At 37.7% G+C, this 19,743-nt stretch overlaps 1 protein-coding gene across 16 annotated transcripts in view; it reads left to right on the forward strand.

Moving 5' to 3' along the window:
* Window positions 1-1,402: 1,402 nt before the first annotated feature.
* Window positions 1,403-19,743, forward strand: part of LOC117402838 (serine/threonine-protein kinase MARK1) — an 86,466-nt gene continuing 68,125 nt past the window's right edge. For 6 of the 16 annotated variants that reach the window (XM_034004379.3, XM_034004387.3, XM_059024493.1 and 3 more), the window contains exon 1: window positions 1,404-1,862. In XM_034004379.3, coding sequence (XP_033860270.1) covers window positions 1,812-1,862 — 51 coding nt within the window. In that variant the 5' untranslated portion in view covers window positions 1,404-1,811. Of the gene's footprint in view, window positions 1,863-19,743 lie in introns of all 16 variants that reach the window. The other 10 variants (XM_059024489.1, XM_034004390.3, XM_059024498.1 and 7 more) reach the window with 3 other exon arrangements.

Consider the following 19,743-nt stretch of genomic DNA (forward strand, 5'->3'; position numbering starts at 1 on the left):
TTTCTTGAAGAGTTAAGTATTTTTACCAGTAGGTGGCGCCTTTTATTAAGAATACAACGGTGGAGTTTTGTTTGTGTTTCTTCTAACTTCATCTCATTACAACTAGAAAAGCAAAGTGAGCAGCACACATGCTGTGAACAACTTTCAACACTACAAGACGGTTTCTTCTTAATTCCAAAAGTGCCATAGCAGCACGAGCTAAAGATTTAATGACAGGGTTGGACATGGTCTAAGAATGTTTTTGCATAATCTGGCAAAGATTGCCATAAAACACTGCCACTAACAGGCCAGTTCCTCCCATTTTAATTACATTTTTAGAAACTGTGTGAACTCAAGGTCGATTGTGGGGAGGTGAGGAGACCCGTACTGTAGACAGAACATTTAGCAACCAATCCTGTGCAGCACTGCTTCTCATAATAAGCCTTGATTGGGGAGTCTTTTGGAAGCAATGTATGCTGAAACAGTTTGTTAACATCAAATAATGATCTAAGCATAAACAGCAATAGAGATTAAAACAGAACACTCACAAAAGGGAACTAAACCAGTAAGAAATTAAATATTCTGAAAATGTAGATGATATAAACTACACTTTATGGTCAACATATTGTTTTTCATTTATAGTAAGTGACTTTGAATACATTTAAATATATTTTCAGTATTGAAATCTATGGGGTTTGAGAAGTTACTTTGAAAAAACATATATGCATTATAAAACAGAAACATATATAGGAAACTTAACATGGTATAATTTTGATTGATGCCTAGTACCCCCATTACAGACACATCAACTAGTGATGTCATCACCAGCTAGCTGTCAACAAGCATAGTATAATACACTATTTAAAAAATATCTACCCTCTTCACACATTTAGTTAAGGTGCCTTGTTCTACTTAAATAAAACTAAATTGTTGTTTCAAAAGTAAGATAGTTCACACACGTGAAATAAATCAAATATATCATGTTCATATTCATATTATTATTATTTCTTAGCAGACGCCCTTATCCAGGGCGACTTACAATTGTTACAAGATATCACATTATATTTTACATACAATTACCCATTTATACAGTTGGGTTTTTACTGGAGCAATCTAGGTAAAGTACCTTGCTCAAGGGTACAGCAGCAGTGTCCCCCACCTGGGATTGAACCCACGACCCTCTGGTCAAGAGTCCAGAGCCCTAACCACTATATATCTATCTATCTATATCTATCTATCTATATATAGATATAGATATAGATATAGATATAGATATACGTGATTGTGTTTGTGACAAAAAACTAAAAAATTTGTTTAGTTTTCGGGCCATAAGGTAGACGACTATACAAACATCTCTTTACAAATAGCGACAGTAAATACTATCCCCAAGATTGTTCGTCAGAACCTAGCGGGGGTGGCCGGGCCACAGCGATCCTAAGTGAAACTGGAAGTGGTTGATTATCTTCCTGAGGAGGGCAGGAGGCTGCTCCTTCAGTGATCTGAAACTCCCCCCCCCCCCCCCTCTTGCTGGTTTTCTCTGTGTCTGTCACGGTGGATCAATGCGAGAGTCTCAGTTTCACAGAAACTCCCATTCAGTCTTTCTCTCGGCAGTGCTCGCTTGCAATACCTAGGGGGGCACATTTCAACCTTGTTTAGACCCCTTGTCTCACAGCGGGCCCTTAGCGCAGTATGTGGTAGTGGAAGAGACCGGGGTTCGACTGGTCGGGCTCGAAATGTCGCTGGAGGTGTAGAAGGTAGAAAAATCACCACCTTTGACCCCCCTCCTTTCGTTCCCAAGCTTGTTGCTTTGCGAAGCGGCCTAAAAACACAAAATGTCGACCAGAACGCCATTGCCCACTGTGAATGAGCGCGATACTGAAAATGTAAGTATTGCAATATTTTTTTTCTTAATTTTATCATCGCTGTTATTTGATTTGAACTTATGGTGTAAAGCGCTGTGTTCATGTTAAAATTACCGATGTCGACGTTGTATTTACACTACACTGAAGATTGTTGCAGAATAATTTGGGGAGGCGGTGAAACCGAGGAAAATAAATATTGCTATGGATTTGTTTTACTTTTAAAATGTTATTTCTAATTGATTGAAGAAGAAAAAAACGATCATCTAAAAGTAGCCGACTCGTATGCATTAAAAATTGTCTTGTTGTTGTTATTATTATTATTATTATTATTATTATTATTATTATTCATAGTAATATCTGGTGTTGCACAGGGGTCGCGTTTGGGTGTTACTACTGGTCCCAATAATTTATGTACGACTGTACACAACGTTTGTTAATGTTGTGTACTGGAACCGTGTGTGAACTGGTAATTGAATGGTGTTTCACCGATGCTAAGCTAAGAATGTCTTGCACGCTGTTTCTTCAGTGAAGCACATAGTGTTTTTGTGTCCTACTTATATTTATCGGCACGAAAATACAACGGAGGTGATAACGTAGTTATATTTGTTACAAATTGCTGTGCAGTCGTCAGAAACATGCAAATTGGAAACTATCGAAATCGGATGTGCTAAGCCTAAAACAAATGGGGGAAAAACGACTGTTACGGAATGTGGCCTCTACTCGTAACCCACACATTGGGGAGATTAAAACGTCGTTTTTTGTTTTTTTTTTCTTATCACTTTTTTAATAAATTAAAATTGCAACTGGATAGTCAGGCTTGCTTTTTTATGTACTATTATAAAGCCATGCTCTGAAATAAATAGCATGTCAAATCTCAGCACAGTAATGTTATTGCCAGTCTGAAGCTTCTCCCGTTAAGTAGAGCAATGACTCATTCATATGGTATTAGGAGGAATGTAAAACCAACTGAATAAATCCATTCTGATACATTGTTGATTGTGTGTGAGTGTACAGAGCCAGAACCAGTGATACAGTGCTTGATGCTGGTGCAGACTTGAGGATGACTGTGCATTATACACTGTAACTCGTTTTAAAGCTTTTTGTTTAATTATGTATTTTAACCTGTATTGCAACTACTGAAATGTATACAATATCATTATACCATATAGCCATTTGTTTTACTGCAGAATTGTATGTGTTGCTGAAATCCCTCTCCTCATGAAAGTTAAAAGAAAACTTAAAATGCTTCAGTTTGACAGATTTTTAGTCAGGCGTTCATGTAGAACCAGTACTGGAGGGGGTGAAAGGAGGGGAGGAGGGGGTGAAAGGAGGGGAGGAGGGGTTCAAGGAGGGGAGGAGGGGTTGAAGGAGAAGGGAGGAAGAGGGGTGGGGGTGGAGGCGAGGGGGTGGAGGGGAGTGAAGGAGGTGCTGGAGGGCGGAGGAGGGGGGTGAATGATGGGGGGAGGAGGGGGTGAATGAGGGGGGGAGGAGGGGGTGAGTGAGGGGGGGAGGAGGGGGGTGAAGGGGAGAAGGAGGGGGTGAAGGGGGGAGGTAGCTGTGTGAATTTAATTCCACATTCCTCATTATCCGTGAATGGACATGCTCTAACTTTTCTAACTGGAGTCAGTAGCAGTTAAACCTAGTAGGCTGTAGATAGATGGTTATTCTTGGACTCCTGTGATCCCTGCTGGAATGAAGCCACAGGGACCGGAACCTATCAGATAGACAACTTCCTGAGTTGCTCCCTACAGTGTTTCACACACTGGACCAGAATGAATTGTGAAAATGCTTCAGAATGTGTGTTTTTTTTTTTTTTTTTTTTTTTTAGCTTCGGGGCTTCCAGTCTAATTTCAACTCCCAGCCCCATATAAAATGGTGTGATATCAAGCATTTTTGTATCTTTGACATTGTAATTAAAATTCCCTCTCTGTCGCGTGTGTGTGTATGCGTGGTACCATTTTCTGTCCTGACTGAAACCTTTAATCTTTGAAATATTCTGCTCGGGTCTGCACAGCATTTTGTACAGTCATTCTTTATTATGAGAAACCAGTGGGATCGTATACCACCTGCTTTATGTAGTTTTTAGGTGCTATTGTTCATCCTAGCATTCCGGTGTGGAGAACAGTAAACAGTAAATCTCATCTGTGCCCTTTAAAGTTTGTTTGCCTGAAAAGGAGAATACTTATTTTTCAGTTACTGGTAATAAAGAGGAATTAGTTAGAAATCTGTATTTTAGTGCATCTTCGTCTGTTAATTGTTACATGCAGTTTTAAGACGGTTGTCCCAGAAGTTTGTGTTTTCAGTTGGAGTTGTGATGTCATCAGATTTTACTGACCAGTTGTCCCTGAGGCAGTGCATGGCAGTGCACTACCAATCTACTGTTTACACCTGTTATTCGCAGGCTATGTGTGGCAAAGGAAAGTGGCTCATTTGATGTATGCTGCTTTCCACAGGATATTATCTCTGCACTCGTGTTGATGTTGGCCACAGATGGGCAAACTCAAATGGACAAATGAGACCAAGAGACAAACACAATGTCATTAGGGATTGCTCTAAATTCACAGAGTGACATATATAATGAAACTGTTGAGTCCTGACCTGGATTTATGCTTCGGCAATCAAGACAATTTGTCAATTTCAGGTGCTATCTAGGGCTTTAGAATATATTTTCTTGCCTATTACTGGCACAGTCAACGCATTCGTTCACTGGTTCTCAGACGCAGTTTAGTTCAGATGTGATCAGTCTTTCTGTGTGTGGTGGTTGCTGACCAAGACTGACTGAGACCGATTAGTCATAAGGGTGTCAACCAATGGTGAAGCAGGTTTAAGTGACGTAGCTTGTCATGTAACTTGTCACAAGATGGCAGAGTATTGACAGCTGTAGTTCCACAGGTAAAACTACATTAGTCTTAAATTGCTCTGAGTGTCCCGAATTCATAAATACCAGATATGTGCACATTTGAATTGTTTAAACGTTTACTAATCATTTACTGATCAATTTACCGTTTACAGTCTATATTTTCTTACTAAAACATAAGTAACCGGTGTGTCGCTCTCCAATAGGTCACAAATCACAAGCCTCTAGATCCACACGCTGAGAAAATAAACGCCAAAGTCAAATAAAAATCTATGTTGTGCTAAGTTAATACAAAATGTGTAGGGCAATATTAATTTAATTTGCATACATAGTAATAACCAGGATCTAGTTGTGGTCAGTAATTCAGTCTTGGCAGTGTGTGACACCCAGTCGGGAAAAGCTCAACTGTGACGTCAAACCAAAACTGAGCACAACTGATCGCAGAACCTGTGCATACTCAGATGAGATGAGTCAGGACGGCTTTAGTGATATGAGCGAGTTTCTGAAAATGTGTTCATAGTGATTTAATTTCCTGCAAGGGTGAAAGGGCTATTTTAATGATATTTCTGCATACTGGTAAAACATTTGTACGGAGTACCATGAAAACAGTTTGTCAAGGTAATTTTATATATTGGGTTAAAACGATCTTAGGCTACATAATTGTTTTTTTGTATTTTAATTACTTTCCCACCTCCCGGCTTCTTTTGGTTGTCCGGTTACTAATATTGATGTTTAAACCAAATAACACGGAACTTAATTTAGGTCCCGTTCACGTGATTTAGGGGTGGTCCTTCCATAACATTCAGTGTTCGCGCTAGGCAGCGCCATTGCGCCAATGCCCCCTGAAATTAAAAATGTCCCGCTGAAATTCTCTTAACGCGCCCGTGTGTCCCCCTTCCCAGACCAGATGCAATACCAATACGCAGTATATTAATGCATTTTGTATTACCATGACATGTCTGACGACAGGCTAATCTTTTTTACACTTGCGTTTTCATAATTAAACTCCCGTTCCATTATTCTCCAGTCCAGTACTAGAATGCGCTCACACCCTCCCTGGTTAGTCTGTTTCACAGTAAAGCCTGGACGACAGCATCAGGCTTGTTAACAACATGGCCTGGTGCAAATATAACCTTGTATCACTGTTACACCCGACCATTACTTCTGGAAGAATAAGCTTCGGCAGTGACTGTTGAAATGTAGGCTATTATAGTTGTGCTTAAAAATACTGTGTGCAGTAGATTTGTGAAACGAAAACCGCATCATTGGAAAAAAAAAAAAAAAAGTAGCCTACGGTAACGTTATAAAATATGTGAAATTTGTCTTTTCTATGACCAAAAATGTTAAAATTCAGGGCCAAAATAATTCCGTATGTGTTATGCACCAACTGTCTGGCCATTTTGCCAGTAGGCCTATAACGGACATGATAAAATTATAGTGTGTGATTTTATACAGCACTATATATATGCCTACAATACATTATTATTATTATTATTATTTATTTCTTAGCAGACGCCCTTATCCAGGGCTACTTACAATCGTAAGTAAAATACATCTAGCATTGAGAAAACACCACTGGAATTGGGATAAAGGACATTATGTATAATACAGTTCACATGCAGCACGGTTTTGGTAAGTAGCATTTTCTAAACCATATCATTATGTGCAGTATTAAAATGAGTTAAGAAATATAGCAAATCCACAAAACCAACAAAATACATATTGTGTATATTTTGACATTTTATTTTTAGTGTTTTGTGTAACACGGGCCATCGTTTAACCTTGAAAAAAATTAAATACAGTACCTGTGAAGCAGATATACGCGTTTATCATATCAACAACACCGTGTGTTGTAAAAATAAAGCAACAATTGTTTTGAAAATTGTCCAAAATATTTACTTGGTGGCTAAGAATGAAAAATGTCAAGAAAAAAATGCAATTTTTGATATGGAAATTATCAAAATAAAGGGGAAGCTGGAAAGTAAGAATTTACCAGTCAGGACAATGGCATTTAAATACTACTACTATTAAAATGTATCTGTTGGTAATGTGGTTTCTTCTAGCGGTTTTCAAACTGTGGTACACGTACCTGGGGTTACGCGAGAAATTCTGAAATGGCAGACAACGCATTTTATTTAGTACCACTTGCCAATCTATTGCAAACTTTTGTCATGTAATCAACGTTTAATCGCTAACATCAGACTGATGTGCTGTGACAGAGCGTTCAATGCACACAAGACTAATTTACATATTATATATATATATATATATATATATATATATATATATATATATATATATATATATATATGTGTGTGTGTTTTAAATAATAATACATATTTTAAAAAACCTAAAAGCCTAGTCTTTAACTCATTTTATTTCCTATGTGTGTTTGTGCCTGCAAATCGATATTTATTTTTTTCAATGACCCGATTAAAGTTTATTGTAACTTAAGTATTATTGGTTCATTTCAAAATACAGAATGTATGGCCAATCAGAAACCGAAGTATTGTCATGTGGTCTAGTTTTGACAAGCTGTTACGTCTGGTGTGAGAGTAAGAGTTTTTAGCTTTCAATCCAGTGAAAAAATATGGATTGTTGGCTCAATACTAGTACATTACTAGCAAAGGGCAATCAAGACGAAAGACCGTTGGAGATTAAAAATGCCAAAAATGTCTTGCGACTGAAGCTCTCTTCAATTTCCCTGCCATCATCAGTGATTTGTGTGGTAACAAGCAGGGACATCCATCACACTGATACTAGGGAAGCGTTTTATTATTATTTTTTAATTAGCATCAGTACTGTACGTTTGTCACCAAGAATTTAAAAATGTCAATAATATTTTTTCGTAATGAGGTCAGCTGTAGAGATGTGTGGATAGTGAGCTTTTCTTTGCCTTCTTTTCTGTCATTTTAATTATCAATAAAAATACGTGATTGCCATTTGCTATCACAGAATAGTCCTATGTTATTTCTGAGTGACTGAGGCTAGCACGGAGGCTTTGTTGATTTTAATTAATTAATATTTACAATAAAACTAGAAACCTGTTTGAGGGACTATTTTTATCCATTTCTGTTATAATACTGTAACTTTTATAATTGTATCCATCACACACTCCAAGGCTTGTGCGTTTTGTTGTATCATGTTATTGTACAGACCTTTTTTTCTGTTTTTGATTTTATCTCAGATGGGGGTACACGATGGACTTTGTTTTTTGGAAAGGGGTATGCAGCTTAAAAAGATTGAAAACCCCTGTTCTAATGTGATTTGGTACAATGAATGTCCTCTACTCAATGATACACCAGCATCAGTGTGACACATTAACCAATATTTTCCCCAAAAGTGACAGTGAGTATTGTAGAGACACCTTGGTTGTATCTACAGCTTTACAGTTTTATTTTCTGTTCTTCAGAAACAAAAGGCCAGTAAACTCTGTTGGCATATTTAAAACAAACAAAAATAAGAAATGATGGTTGGTTCTGAATCATCAAATATATTGACCCCCTCACTGAAGAAAATGGCCCCCTAAAATTTTGAGAGGGGGCCACATTGACCCTCAGTCTGTAAGTCCTGGAGCAAACACTGAACATTAGCTTATTATTCAGTGCAAGAATTATAATCCTTGATTCGGTGCATGAGGACGCTGAAAAACTAAACCCAAAAATAGCCTACTTCCAGCGAGCATAGCTGACTGCGAAAGTGGGTTTGCATACCTGTCAACGTTTAGTTTTCAAAATAAGGGAGCATTGGTAAACTGAAATCTAGTGGCCTGAATTGAAGTGAATACCTACATAACACAAAGGCATACAACTATTCCACTGTATTAGTGGTAGAATGAGAGGATAGGGGTGTCAGGTTAACCCGAAAACTGAAATCGATAATTGAACCCACAATATCAAATCGATCGATAAAAAATCGATATTTAGAGTTATTTTTGTTTTACCTACAATACAAAATAAGACACCTCTATATTATACTCTTACAATGTTTTAGTATCTCGCAACCCTCTGTTTAGAAAAACATCTAATGGCAACACCGGATTACGGTCAAATGTCAAACTAAAAAAAAAAAGCGTTATAAAAGTGTGTATATATGATTACCCAGGTACACAAAATATAAACTTTCAAATGAAAAAAAATATATAAGTTAATGTACAGTCAGTTACTTACTGTGTGTTGTCCTTAAGAAATATCCAACTAGATCACAGAATTGTAACAGTCCAAAAAGAAACAAAAACTATGTATATCCAATCTGTCCATTCAAACGTGTGTATTTTAAATGTTGTTTGCAAGGAACACAAGCCTGTCGACTTGCTCTGGATCCAGGGCTGCTCGCTTTTTATTTACAATGTTTCCTGCTGTCGAAAAGACACGTTCAGAGCGCACAGATGTGCCTGGCACACACAGGTATTTTTTGGCCAGTTGAGCAAGGTGTGGATATTTCGGGCCTGATTTTTTCCACCATTCCAGTGGATTGCTATCTGCTGAGAGTGGTGTCTCCTTGACATAGCACGCCATCTCCTGCATCAGTTGTATTTCGCAGTTCTTTGTTTCTTCTTGCCCACAGGTGTATGTGTCCCCAAACAGGTCACCCATTGCAGACAGCGCAGTTTTTCTGCTAGCGTCTTTATTTTCAGAACTGCCATGTTCATTTACCAAATCAGTTTCATTTACAAAACGCTGTATCACTTCTGTTTGAATTTCTTCCTGTACCTGACGCTTTTCTTGTTCAGATAAATGTATCAATCGGTGAAAGCGTGGGTCAAAGAATGACGTTTTGTTCAAAAGCATGAATGTTGATTGTCGTTCTTCTTTGTCGTACCTCAAACTCAGATCACTGTAGATTTTGTTTTTCATCTCCTTTATTACAGGAATTTCAGATGCTGCAATCAATTTAACTTGATTGATCAGGATATGCTGAAGAGGTAAAACAGCTGAAGCTGTGGGGTATTTGTCTGTTGATAATGCAGCGGTTGCCGTTTTGAATGGTTTCAGAGTTTCACGGATATTTTCAACAACCAGCCATTCGTTAGTTGTTAACTCCAGATGCGAGAGCTTTTTTTCAAAGATTACAGCGGCCACTGCAGCCTGTTGTTCTGATGCTCGGCAAATCATGTCGTAGGTGCTGTTCCAGCGTGTAACACAGTCATTGATTAAATTGTCATTTTTTAATCCGAGCAACTTTTGCTTATCCTCCAGAAGACATTTGTCAGTTGGTGACCTATTGAAATGTGCAGCCGAACTTTTAAGTCGGGTAAGTGTTCTTTCGATCGGTCCAGTATTCAGTCCCTTCCGTACAGCAAGGTTAATTGTGTGAGCCACACACGGGATGTTGATCAAATTGAGAAATCTTTCTACTGCGTTGACGTAGTTCAGTGCATTATCAGTAGTGACAGCAATTACTGACTCGCGTATATTAAAATCATCCAGAATTTCTGAAATACACTCTGCAACATTTTCTGCTGTGTGACTTCCTCGAAGCTCTTTGGTTTGCAGAACAAAATCTTGCAGTTCCCAAGAATCAGTAATGCAATGCGCTGTTACGGTAACATAAGCATCGGTGGCTAAGGAGGTCCAACCATCTGTAGTTAAAGCAATGTCCTTACAATCATGCAGTATTTGTTTTACATTTGCACGAGTGGTATCATACAGTTTAATTATGTTCTTTGAAATTGTTGTGCGACTCGGAATTTTGTATCGCGACTCCATTTCACTGCAAAATTCCCTGAAACCATCACCCTCGACAATGCTGATGGGTCTCATATCTTTGCAGATGAATTTTACAAGAGATTTTGTAATTGCTTCACTTCGTTGACCGGGTAATGCAGCAGCAGATGTTTGTTGAAAAAACGCTGTCATTCGTGGCTGTTTAGGACATGAAGGCCCAGCCGTTTCTGATCCCTCCTCCTTACCGTGTATTTCGCTGCACTCAAGTGGGTGGTGTTTTTCCAAATGGCTTCTCATGTTCGTTGTATTTGAATTATAGGGGAGTTCGCGTTTGCATAATTTACATACAACATTTTTTTTATTTTCAATCTGTCCTCCAATCGTCCAAAATCCGAAATGACGCCAGTATTTGCCTTTCATACTGGGTGGTGTAACAATTGTGCGCTCAGGAGCACTTCTACCCGCCGTGTTATCACTTTTGTCAGACATCTTTCATTTATGAAAACGAACCGGAAGAGAATTAATCAGTTTCGCGCTGCACTTGAGGAGATACAATTGAACCTTAGTGCCGGGTATTTGTGTCGGTATTTCAAGTAGACATAATGGTGGCGTCCTGTAATTTAAATGCCAATATAGGAAGTTTGGTGCAACATTTAGTTGATAAATTCCAGAAATTTAATAAACTTTGCCATTATCGATCATCCAGTTTTATTATCGATGATCGTAATAAGGAGGAAAATCGATAAAAATATCGATTTTCGATTTTATCGTTGCAGCCCTATGAGAGGATGAACTTGATCACGCTCTGTTCGCCCACCCTAATGATAGACTGGCTGACAGGCTGCTCCTGTAAGGGCTTTTTATGAGTAAAAAACTGAAACATAATAATAGCAGTCTTTTTTTTCACATCAGTAATAACATTTGCCTAGCAGAATAAGATTGTAGTGGTGCACTGGGATTCAATGCACTGTTTTACAAATGTGTATGAGGCTTGGAGCATTTTTATCCAAATGTAACAGGGTATTTTTAGTAACATTTGTTGTTCACCAAAATGTTGTAATTCTAAAATGTATCCACATCAAGACAGCACATAGAAGTAGTTTGGAAACTGTGACAAGCACTTGGAAACAGTGACAAGCGACACTGAGTGGCTGATAAACTCGCTTTTTTTTCTTTGACCAAGGCCACAATGTGAAAGGGCTTACATCACATACCACAAAACAAACAGGAAAGTAACGATATAAAAACAAAAAAGAGGATTTTCACAAAAATGTTAAGTCATCCCAACTAATCGGATAATATCTAATATAGTTTGCCTCCCCCTTCCTTTTTGAGCATTCATGTTACTACACCATGTACAGAAAACGTGTGTATTTCCATATATAATTAGAATTGCATCTTTCAGGACCTGCAACATAGCGAGTGCAAGCAAGGTCCTAATTGTTTTTATCTGACCTTTCACATTGGAGTAACAGAACAACGCTTTGCTTTGAACTTGCGATTATGCACACTCACAGAAAATAGCACTTGTTTAGAGTATTTTTATAAACGTGATGGCCTGTTTATTTTTGCCTGGGTCCTAGCAGTTGGTTGATAACACACACATTTGACAACAGACACATACGCAAGCACAGACACCAACAGACACACATACATATGTGTGGATTAGCACCTAGTTATTTTCAGGAGTTACTGACCACGTATCTTCCAAGCCCCACATCCTGTGAGATCACAGGATGTGGGGCTGCTGGTTATACCTAGGGTCAATAAAAGCAACACGAGAGGTAGGGCTTTTTCTTGTAGAGCTCCTAAATTATTAGGACCGTTACAGTTTTAAGTCAAGACTAAAAACTCACTTTTATAAAATGGCTTTCTTATCTTAGTGGATTTTAATGTAATTTTTAAAATTGCTGCTTTTGTATTATGTGTATACTGTTATTTAAATCTGTTATTTAAATGGTCTGATTGTGGCAGTTGTATGTGTGACATGCGACACAAATGTACTGTGGTTTGTTATTTTTTCTGCTATGTACTGTACTGTGCTTTGCGATACTTTTGTATAAATGCAATAAATAAAAATAAACTCTTAAATCCTTTTGGAAAATAATATTAATAATAATCTTACCTTATTTTGTTCTTCAGTAGCCACTGTTCGTCTATCCGTGGTCGTTGTCACAGTCTTTTGCTGTTTTAAGAGAAGCTATGACAGTGAGTTACTGGAAATACTGGACTTGCATTTTGCATTTGTGCCCTGTCTTTTGCCGTTATATTTGGTGCTAATTTAGATTTGTTTCCGGAACTCACTGATGGTCTTAGGAATCTCTCCATGACTGAACTAAAGCTCGCACTGAAACCCCACCGCACTTCTCACTATACAAATAGCGTATGTGCGCTCTAGTGACATGTACCGTGATAGTAGGGAGCAAATGAAAATTCTGCGAGAGAGCAAATTCCGTGATTTATTCTGCGATCACGGAATCCTGGAGGGACTGTTTAATGTCAACCTGCATGAAAATGTGTTATGCAGGAGATTAGGTTCTGCAGGAGAAGTGCTGTTCATAAGCATTATTTTAAGAAAGGCCATAGACTAAAGTGAACAGTAACTGTTAGAAAACCAGTAGTGACAGCAGGGCCTTAACAGTTTGGGGCTTCCGTTGGTGGGGGGGGGGGGGGGGGTGAATTGCATTGTGTAATGCGCATTACTCCAGTGAAATTAACAAAGTAGACTTTTTTATTGTTAGAGTACACTCTTATACTGAATTGGGGTCACCGTTTTACTGTAGCTGGCACCGTATTTCCACAGAGAGACCTGGTCCCTCTGCATTGATGAAATTTGTGTTTGATTTAATAACTCTAACCTCATGGTGGCGTTTCTTTAGCTCCTTTTTTTTTTCTCCCTTGCATTTTCCATTTTGATCAATCAGTTGCTGAGATGCACACAATGGTCTCTTTTTTTGATGGCTTCCAAAAGATCCTTATCTGATCCTGGAAGGCCTTCTGTCCTGGCACTGTTTTGTTAGCTTGAAACGTGCATCCTTTCTTGCAGCATTATAAAACGGTGAAAAAAGAGGTTAAAGGAAAAAAGTATACTAATAAAAATGTGCAGAAGTGCTTCCTGGATCTTTTCATAAGCCCCCTTCACACTGGCATGCTCTACCCGGGTCGGCAACGTGATTTCACACTGATTTTTGAAGAAGCAGGGTTGACCTTGGTGACAAAAGCAAGTACACAATGGGCGTGCACTATTCCCCAGAGGCTGAAAAGTTGACAGTTTCTCTTGCTTGAATTCCTGGCCCGAATGTTGATTAGATCAAATATTTCTTCATCCCTGCTGCAATCTGGCTCATGGTGTGTCTCAATCAGCTGAAATGTGGCTAAACAGAAATATTCCTTGCGGAAGTGAAACCTTCACGCAGGCATGGCTGTTTGTTACTTCATCCTACCAGGAGTGTCTAATAAACTAATCAGACGTGATATGCAGCTGCAAGAAAACCTGAAGTGGAGCAGAATGCTTCACTGATATGGCATGGATGGAAAAAAGACTCCTATTGCATAGCAGTTTCACTTGGACATGCAACGGTTATTTTCCTGAACTGAAACCAACATTTGCATAAAATTCCATACAGAACTGAAACTGAATTATTATTATGATTTTTTTTTTTTTTTTTTTTTGTTCAATGAAAAAGCATCTGCAGTCTCGGCAGTAAGCCAGCGGCATTGCCAGGAGCTCATCTCACACTTTGCTACATGTAGACGGTTCATATTACAGGGCTCTAAATTGGCAACAAAAATGGCCTTCAGTTCAATACATTTGTAGAGGGCAGCAAGGCCACTAAACTTAAGTCAAGGCCAAAGTGTAAAATGTTGTCTAAATTCATATATAAAGCTAATTATTGGCCACGGAAAGAAAAACAGTTTAACTTTAATAATAGCTATTTATGTATTCAGAATTTTTTTTTTTTTTGTTAACCAGTAACCTAGACAGGGCCAAAAAAATTGTTGGGTGCCAATTTAGGAGCAAGTTGGTCACTATTGTATTCAACTGCTTAAATTACAACTTGTTAAGATACTAAACTGATACTAAGGGTGTGATCACACTGGGTAAGTTTTAGAGGGTTTGGTCCACAATCGGTATGGTTTGGTACGTTTACTTTGTTTAACAGTAGGAGAACTGTGCAGAATTGCGTAAACTGCATTATTCTCCTACTGTAGGCATTCAATACATGTATTAATTAAATTAGTGAAGTGCTTTCTTCCACAGCAATATGTAAGAATCCAAAACATGCTATAAAGAAAACAGCAATACATCAATAGCTGCCATCTTTCAATATGCCTTGCAGGATATTGTAAACATCCGGTTCACACACCATATAAACGAACCAAGTTCACTTGAATCCAAACTAACTTGGTCCCTTTGCTCGCAGATAAGTGTGAACAGCAAGCACATCGATACATTGTTTCAAACAAAACAAACCAGACAGTTAGTTAGAAGGGACCCAGTGTGAATGCAACCTCAAACATATTTTAGTACTCGCTTGTTTGTTGCCTCATTCTGTTGAATAGGTAAACTATGCAGCTGATGACTGCAATGAACTCCACATGTTATATTTGTGATAGTGTGAAGTGTTGTGTATGGAATTGGTGACAGCACCTCTAATTGTGTACAGCTGTACTGTGGGAAATAGCGTGCTGCAGCTCCCATGCTCAGTGTTAGTTAGTGGAGTCCTGGTCTGAGAGCATGTAACACAGCCAGCTCTTATGTTTTTTTGTTTTGTTTTTTTTCTGTACACTTAACCATTTATTGTTTCAGTAAAAAAAAAAGGTTGTTTCAGGGAGTTTGTTCTGTTATTTACAATATTAAATACACCACAGTAAACACAGTATCCTATATTTTATATATTTCCCAAACATTTCTTTTTCAATGCCACAGTCTGAAAGCAAATTTTAGTCAATGGCAGTTTTTCTACTGCAATCAGGAATATGCTTCCTAATTACAGTCCCAAGTATTTATATGTGTTCTGCTGTCACTGCTCTTAAAATTATTATTTTAAGTCATTATTTAGAAATAAACTCAATTTTCCCTGCAGAAGCTGACCCTGCTTTAGTACAAACCCTCCACTACATTTACTGTTTTTCATTATTGTAACGTCTAAATTACCATGCATGCTTCTTTGGCTGAAGTCTATCAGCTCCTCATGTAAGTTACTGCACAAATAAATCATCCTCACTCCTGAAGGTAAACAATGTAACCGAATATATCTCGGATAGATACGGCTGCTAAAGAAGATGCAACAAACGATATAAATCCGTTTGTGTTCACTCAAAGCTTTAGGCACACTACTATCTGAGTGGTGAAAGACAGCATTAGTTTATTGGAGTTCACAAAGACAACTTTTTTCAGCTTCATTATTATTATTATTATTATTATTTGTTTATTTAGCAGATGCCTTTATCCAAGGCGACTTACAGAGACTATGGTGTGTGAACTATGCATCAGCTGCAGAATCACTTACAATTGCGTCTCACCCGAAAGACGGAGCACAAGGAGGTTAAGTGACTTGCTCAGGGTCACACAATGAGTCATTGGCTGAGGTGGGATTTGAACCGGGGACCTCCTGGTTACAAGCCCTTTTGTTTAACCACTGGACCACACAGCCTCCTGATAACCTTTACAATAACCTTTTCACTTCCATTTTTAAAAATTAATTATTGACCTTTTGCTGCATTTCAACCCTTAATTATAATTATTTTCTTTTAAGGTTTTCAGGGCATTTTGTTAATGGCACGTGTGCAACTCACAAACCTTAAAGGGCTAAACACACTACAGCGTTTTTCGCTGCGTTTTTTACACCAGCCGCTTCGTAGCGATTTTTGTATTCACACATGAGCGTTTTTCTCTTGAGATGTCCATTGGAACGTCTGATTCTAGCAGTGCTTGTTCTTTATAAGCAGCACAATACATATCTCGATATGCAATACAAACAGAAAATAAGAGAAAAGTTGAAGCAAAACACCTCCTACCATATAGTGTTTTCTATCAGTAGAATTACCAGTGGGTTGAACAGAAATTCCCTCCACTCATTTTCATGGTACAGATTGTACTGTAACTGCCATTTGCTCTCATCAGACTTTGTGAGTTGTTCCCTTCTTGTTTGAATTGAAGTAAATGCATCCTTTTTCAGTAAACACTACAGCTCAGAAACAACATAAACTGCAGTGTAATGTATTGTGGTTTAATGAAATTAGATCAAATGGGCTACCTCTTTTATTTTATTTTAAATACCGCTAGGCTATTTTTTATTTTTTTTGTCTACTGAGTGTATAAAGTATATGCAAATGAGTGGTATTTTACAGATGTGAACCCACATTCTTCTACTTTGTTCTCTTCTTCGAAGCTATAACAATGCAGCAGCTTGCACCTGATCCACACTGCCTCCGAATGTTGAAGGACTCTGGAAATCGAACCTGTTTCGATTTATTTTTTTGCAGCGATTTACGCTCAAGTGTGAAAGGTAGTATTCAATTCCATAGGATAGTAAGAATACAGTACATACGTTACTGAATGTAGTGTATGCTGCAGCAATTAAATCACTACTCTCCCAGGGTAGAGTTAGTATGTTTTCTTTGTGCTTTACCAAAACTGACAGGAGTTTAACAAATGTGTAAATTAAATAAAAAAAAAAAAATTAAGTAGAAGCAGTACAGAAATATTTGTTGAGGTACAAAAAGAAATCATGAAACTCCAGACAAATCAGCAATTGGAATTACAGGACTACTTAAATTCAATAAAGTAAAAAGAGAAAGCTATACCATTTTTATTTTGTTTTGGCTTATAAAATAAATTAATAAACTGTAATGAATATGTGTTGATAAAGTTCTGTAATTCTCTCTGAACATTGCTTAAACCCCCACTATTCATTAGGGTGAATAGTTTAAACGGTTAATAGACATAATGATGGTCGTGTCGTGTTCAGTTGGGGGGGGGGGGGCACATCTGTTATCATAATGAGTGTTTTTTGCGTACGATTCCTCCCATGTGTATGATGAGTATGACCCCCCTCCCCTGAAACGAGCGTCCCACTGAACAGTTTCCAAATGTGGGCAAGTATGGTAACGTGCATTTTTTTTTTTTTTTTGTAAATGGTGTTTTATTTTATGTGAAACCAGTGTCCCCTGTAGTGGATTGAGATTAACTGTGAAGGAGATACTAGAAACTTAGAAAGGTGTACCGGTACACACATCGTCAATGTGATACAATCGTGATGCAATTAAAGAGGATTTGTGCTCTAAGCTGACTCTCTTTATGTTTGGTAAACAAATGTCAATGCCTGACAGACTAAATATATGTGGAGAGTGTATTTATTTAAAGGGTATTTAGTGTGATAGTGTAAATACGGTTAAACGGTTAACCGATAGAAATCAAATAGTTTAAACAATTTTTTCATTAAACAAAATTTACATCCATTCCAGAAATATCTTTCAAATATGCTTAGTGTATTTGAATAGCAGCTTCCTGCCTCTTGAAGGAGTAATTATCATTGTTTTAAATCAACATTTCCAACCCAATAGCTTCTTTTAACATCATAATAGGCTTAGAATCTTGCAAGTATTTCTAATACTACGCTACAGGTAAATTGCTGCATTCTGATACCTTTGCTGTAGGTCATATGGTGTGATTGCAGCGAGACCAACATTTCTCAACTGCGGCCATAGCAGCCCGCAGTTGAGTTGGAACAGGAAAGTGAAAGTAGTTTGTATATGTATTTAACTCAATACATTAGTAATGTACTTTAGCATATCTACAGTAGCAGAACACCTGATTTTTGTCTCCAATTTGTTTATTAGACGGGCCTGGGAGTTGAGCTCCAGCACAGAGTAAAGAGGGGCTGTTGTATTTTAGTGAGAAACACTTTAACTTTATTATAGAAATAAATGGAAAAATATAGAACTGCATATGTCTTTTTTTCTTTATTTTTCATATGATATACGATGTGTAGCATTTTTAGGAAGAATTTGCACCATTTGTTTGAGAACCACTGAAATAAACTTACTTTTTTTGGAGGGTAGCATATAAAGTGTTTTCTAACATCATAATAGGCTTAGAATCTTGCACTATACAGGCGCTATACAAAATAAGTTTGATTTCTTCCACACTGCAGTCTCATTGTACAGTGGTGCTCTTTAAAGTTTTTAATAATGACTGATGTGTTGCAGGTACACAACTGCATGCTCTAATTGTCTTAGGAGAAGTTCTGGTACTAATCATGTAATCGAAAAAGTCTGACAAGTCAATGATAATCTTGGAGGAAAAGATTGTGTAGTTATTTTGTCTACATATTTGCTGTATGGCGCACAGTAAGGTTTTAAAGTCTCATGTAAAAAAAAAAAAAAATAATATAGGGAGTGTTTGTGTAATCCAACACACCACACCACAGAACTTTTGACACCCCATATCTCAGAAACCATTTGAGGTACATACTTCATGCTTTCAAGTTATATAACGACCTTGGGTGAAATTGGCAAGGTTGTTGCCCTTGACCTAAGGGCAGTTCTTGCCATTAACTCAAATTTTGTTTTTGAATGTTGTGGTATGTTCTGAAATGCTTTAGATCACCTTATGAATGGTTAAACTGTTATATTTGTTGATATTGTTCAGCTGTCTGATTGGAATTTGGAAAATGAACGCAGCTACAATTCTGGCTAGGTTAATGTTTAATTTATTTTGTTGAACTCTGGACTGACTATTAACACTTGCACTTGGCTATTGAGGCAATTGACCAGATAGTGGACTCCGATAGTGCTTTCCTCTACTGACTGTCTGAAGCAGCAGCGAGTCGCTTGCATAGACAGACTTCAATAAATAAAGACGATGTAGTTTTTTAACACTTTACTCACAATCAATCAATTAATGCAAATGCAGACCTAAAAACAGATTTTAAGGTAAAACTTATAAGAAACTCATGAGAAAATAAAATAGTTTTCAGGATAGACACAATTCTAAACATTTGTCTACTTAAGTAATAACTTTCTTTTAAATACAGACATTAGACAAGTTTTGTGATCTGTGTAGAAAAAACAATAGGGGGCCACGTCTGCAATGGAGTTCTGTGAAGGCTTTCATTCGTGCTTGCTCCTGTCCCTCTAACAAAACAGACCAATCCTATTTAGCTGTGCAAGCATCTCAATCAAAGTTTGTGAGATTTGCTTTCCTACGTGTTGTGACTGAATCTGCTTATACAGTATTACAAAACACAAATGAATCAGTCCTGTGAGGAGCCAACTTAGACTAAAGTTTATGGTAGATGGAAATTGTTTCCTAACATCTTTTCCTGTGTCAATGCCAAAGAGTATTACCCTGTTTCCACTGAGCCAAGCAGAC

This window comes from Acipenser ruthenus, chromosome 5 (assembly GCF_902713425.1).
Source record: "Acipenser ruthenus chromosome 5, fAciRut3.2 maternal haplotype, whole genome shotgun sequence".
NCBI lineage: Eukaryota > Metazoa > Chordata > Actinopteri > Acipenseriformes > Acipenseridae > Acipenser > Acipenser ruthenus.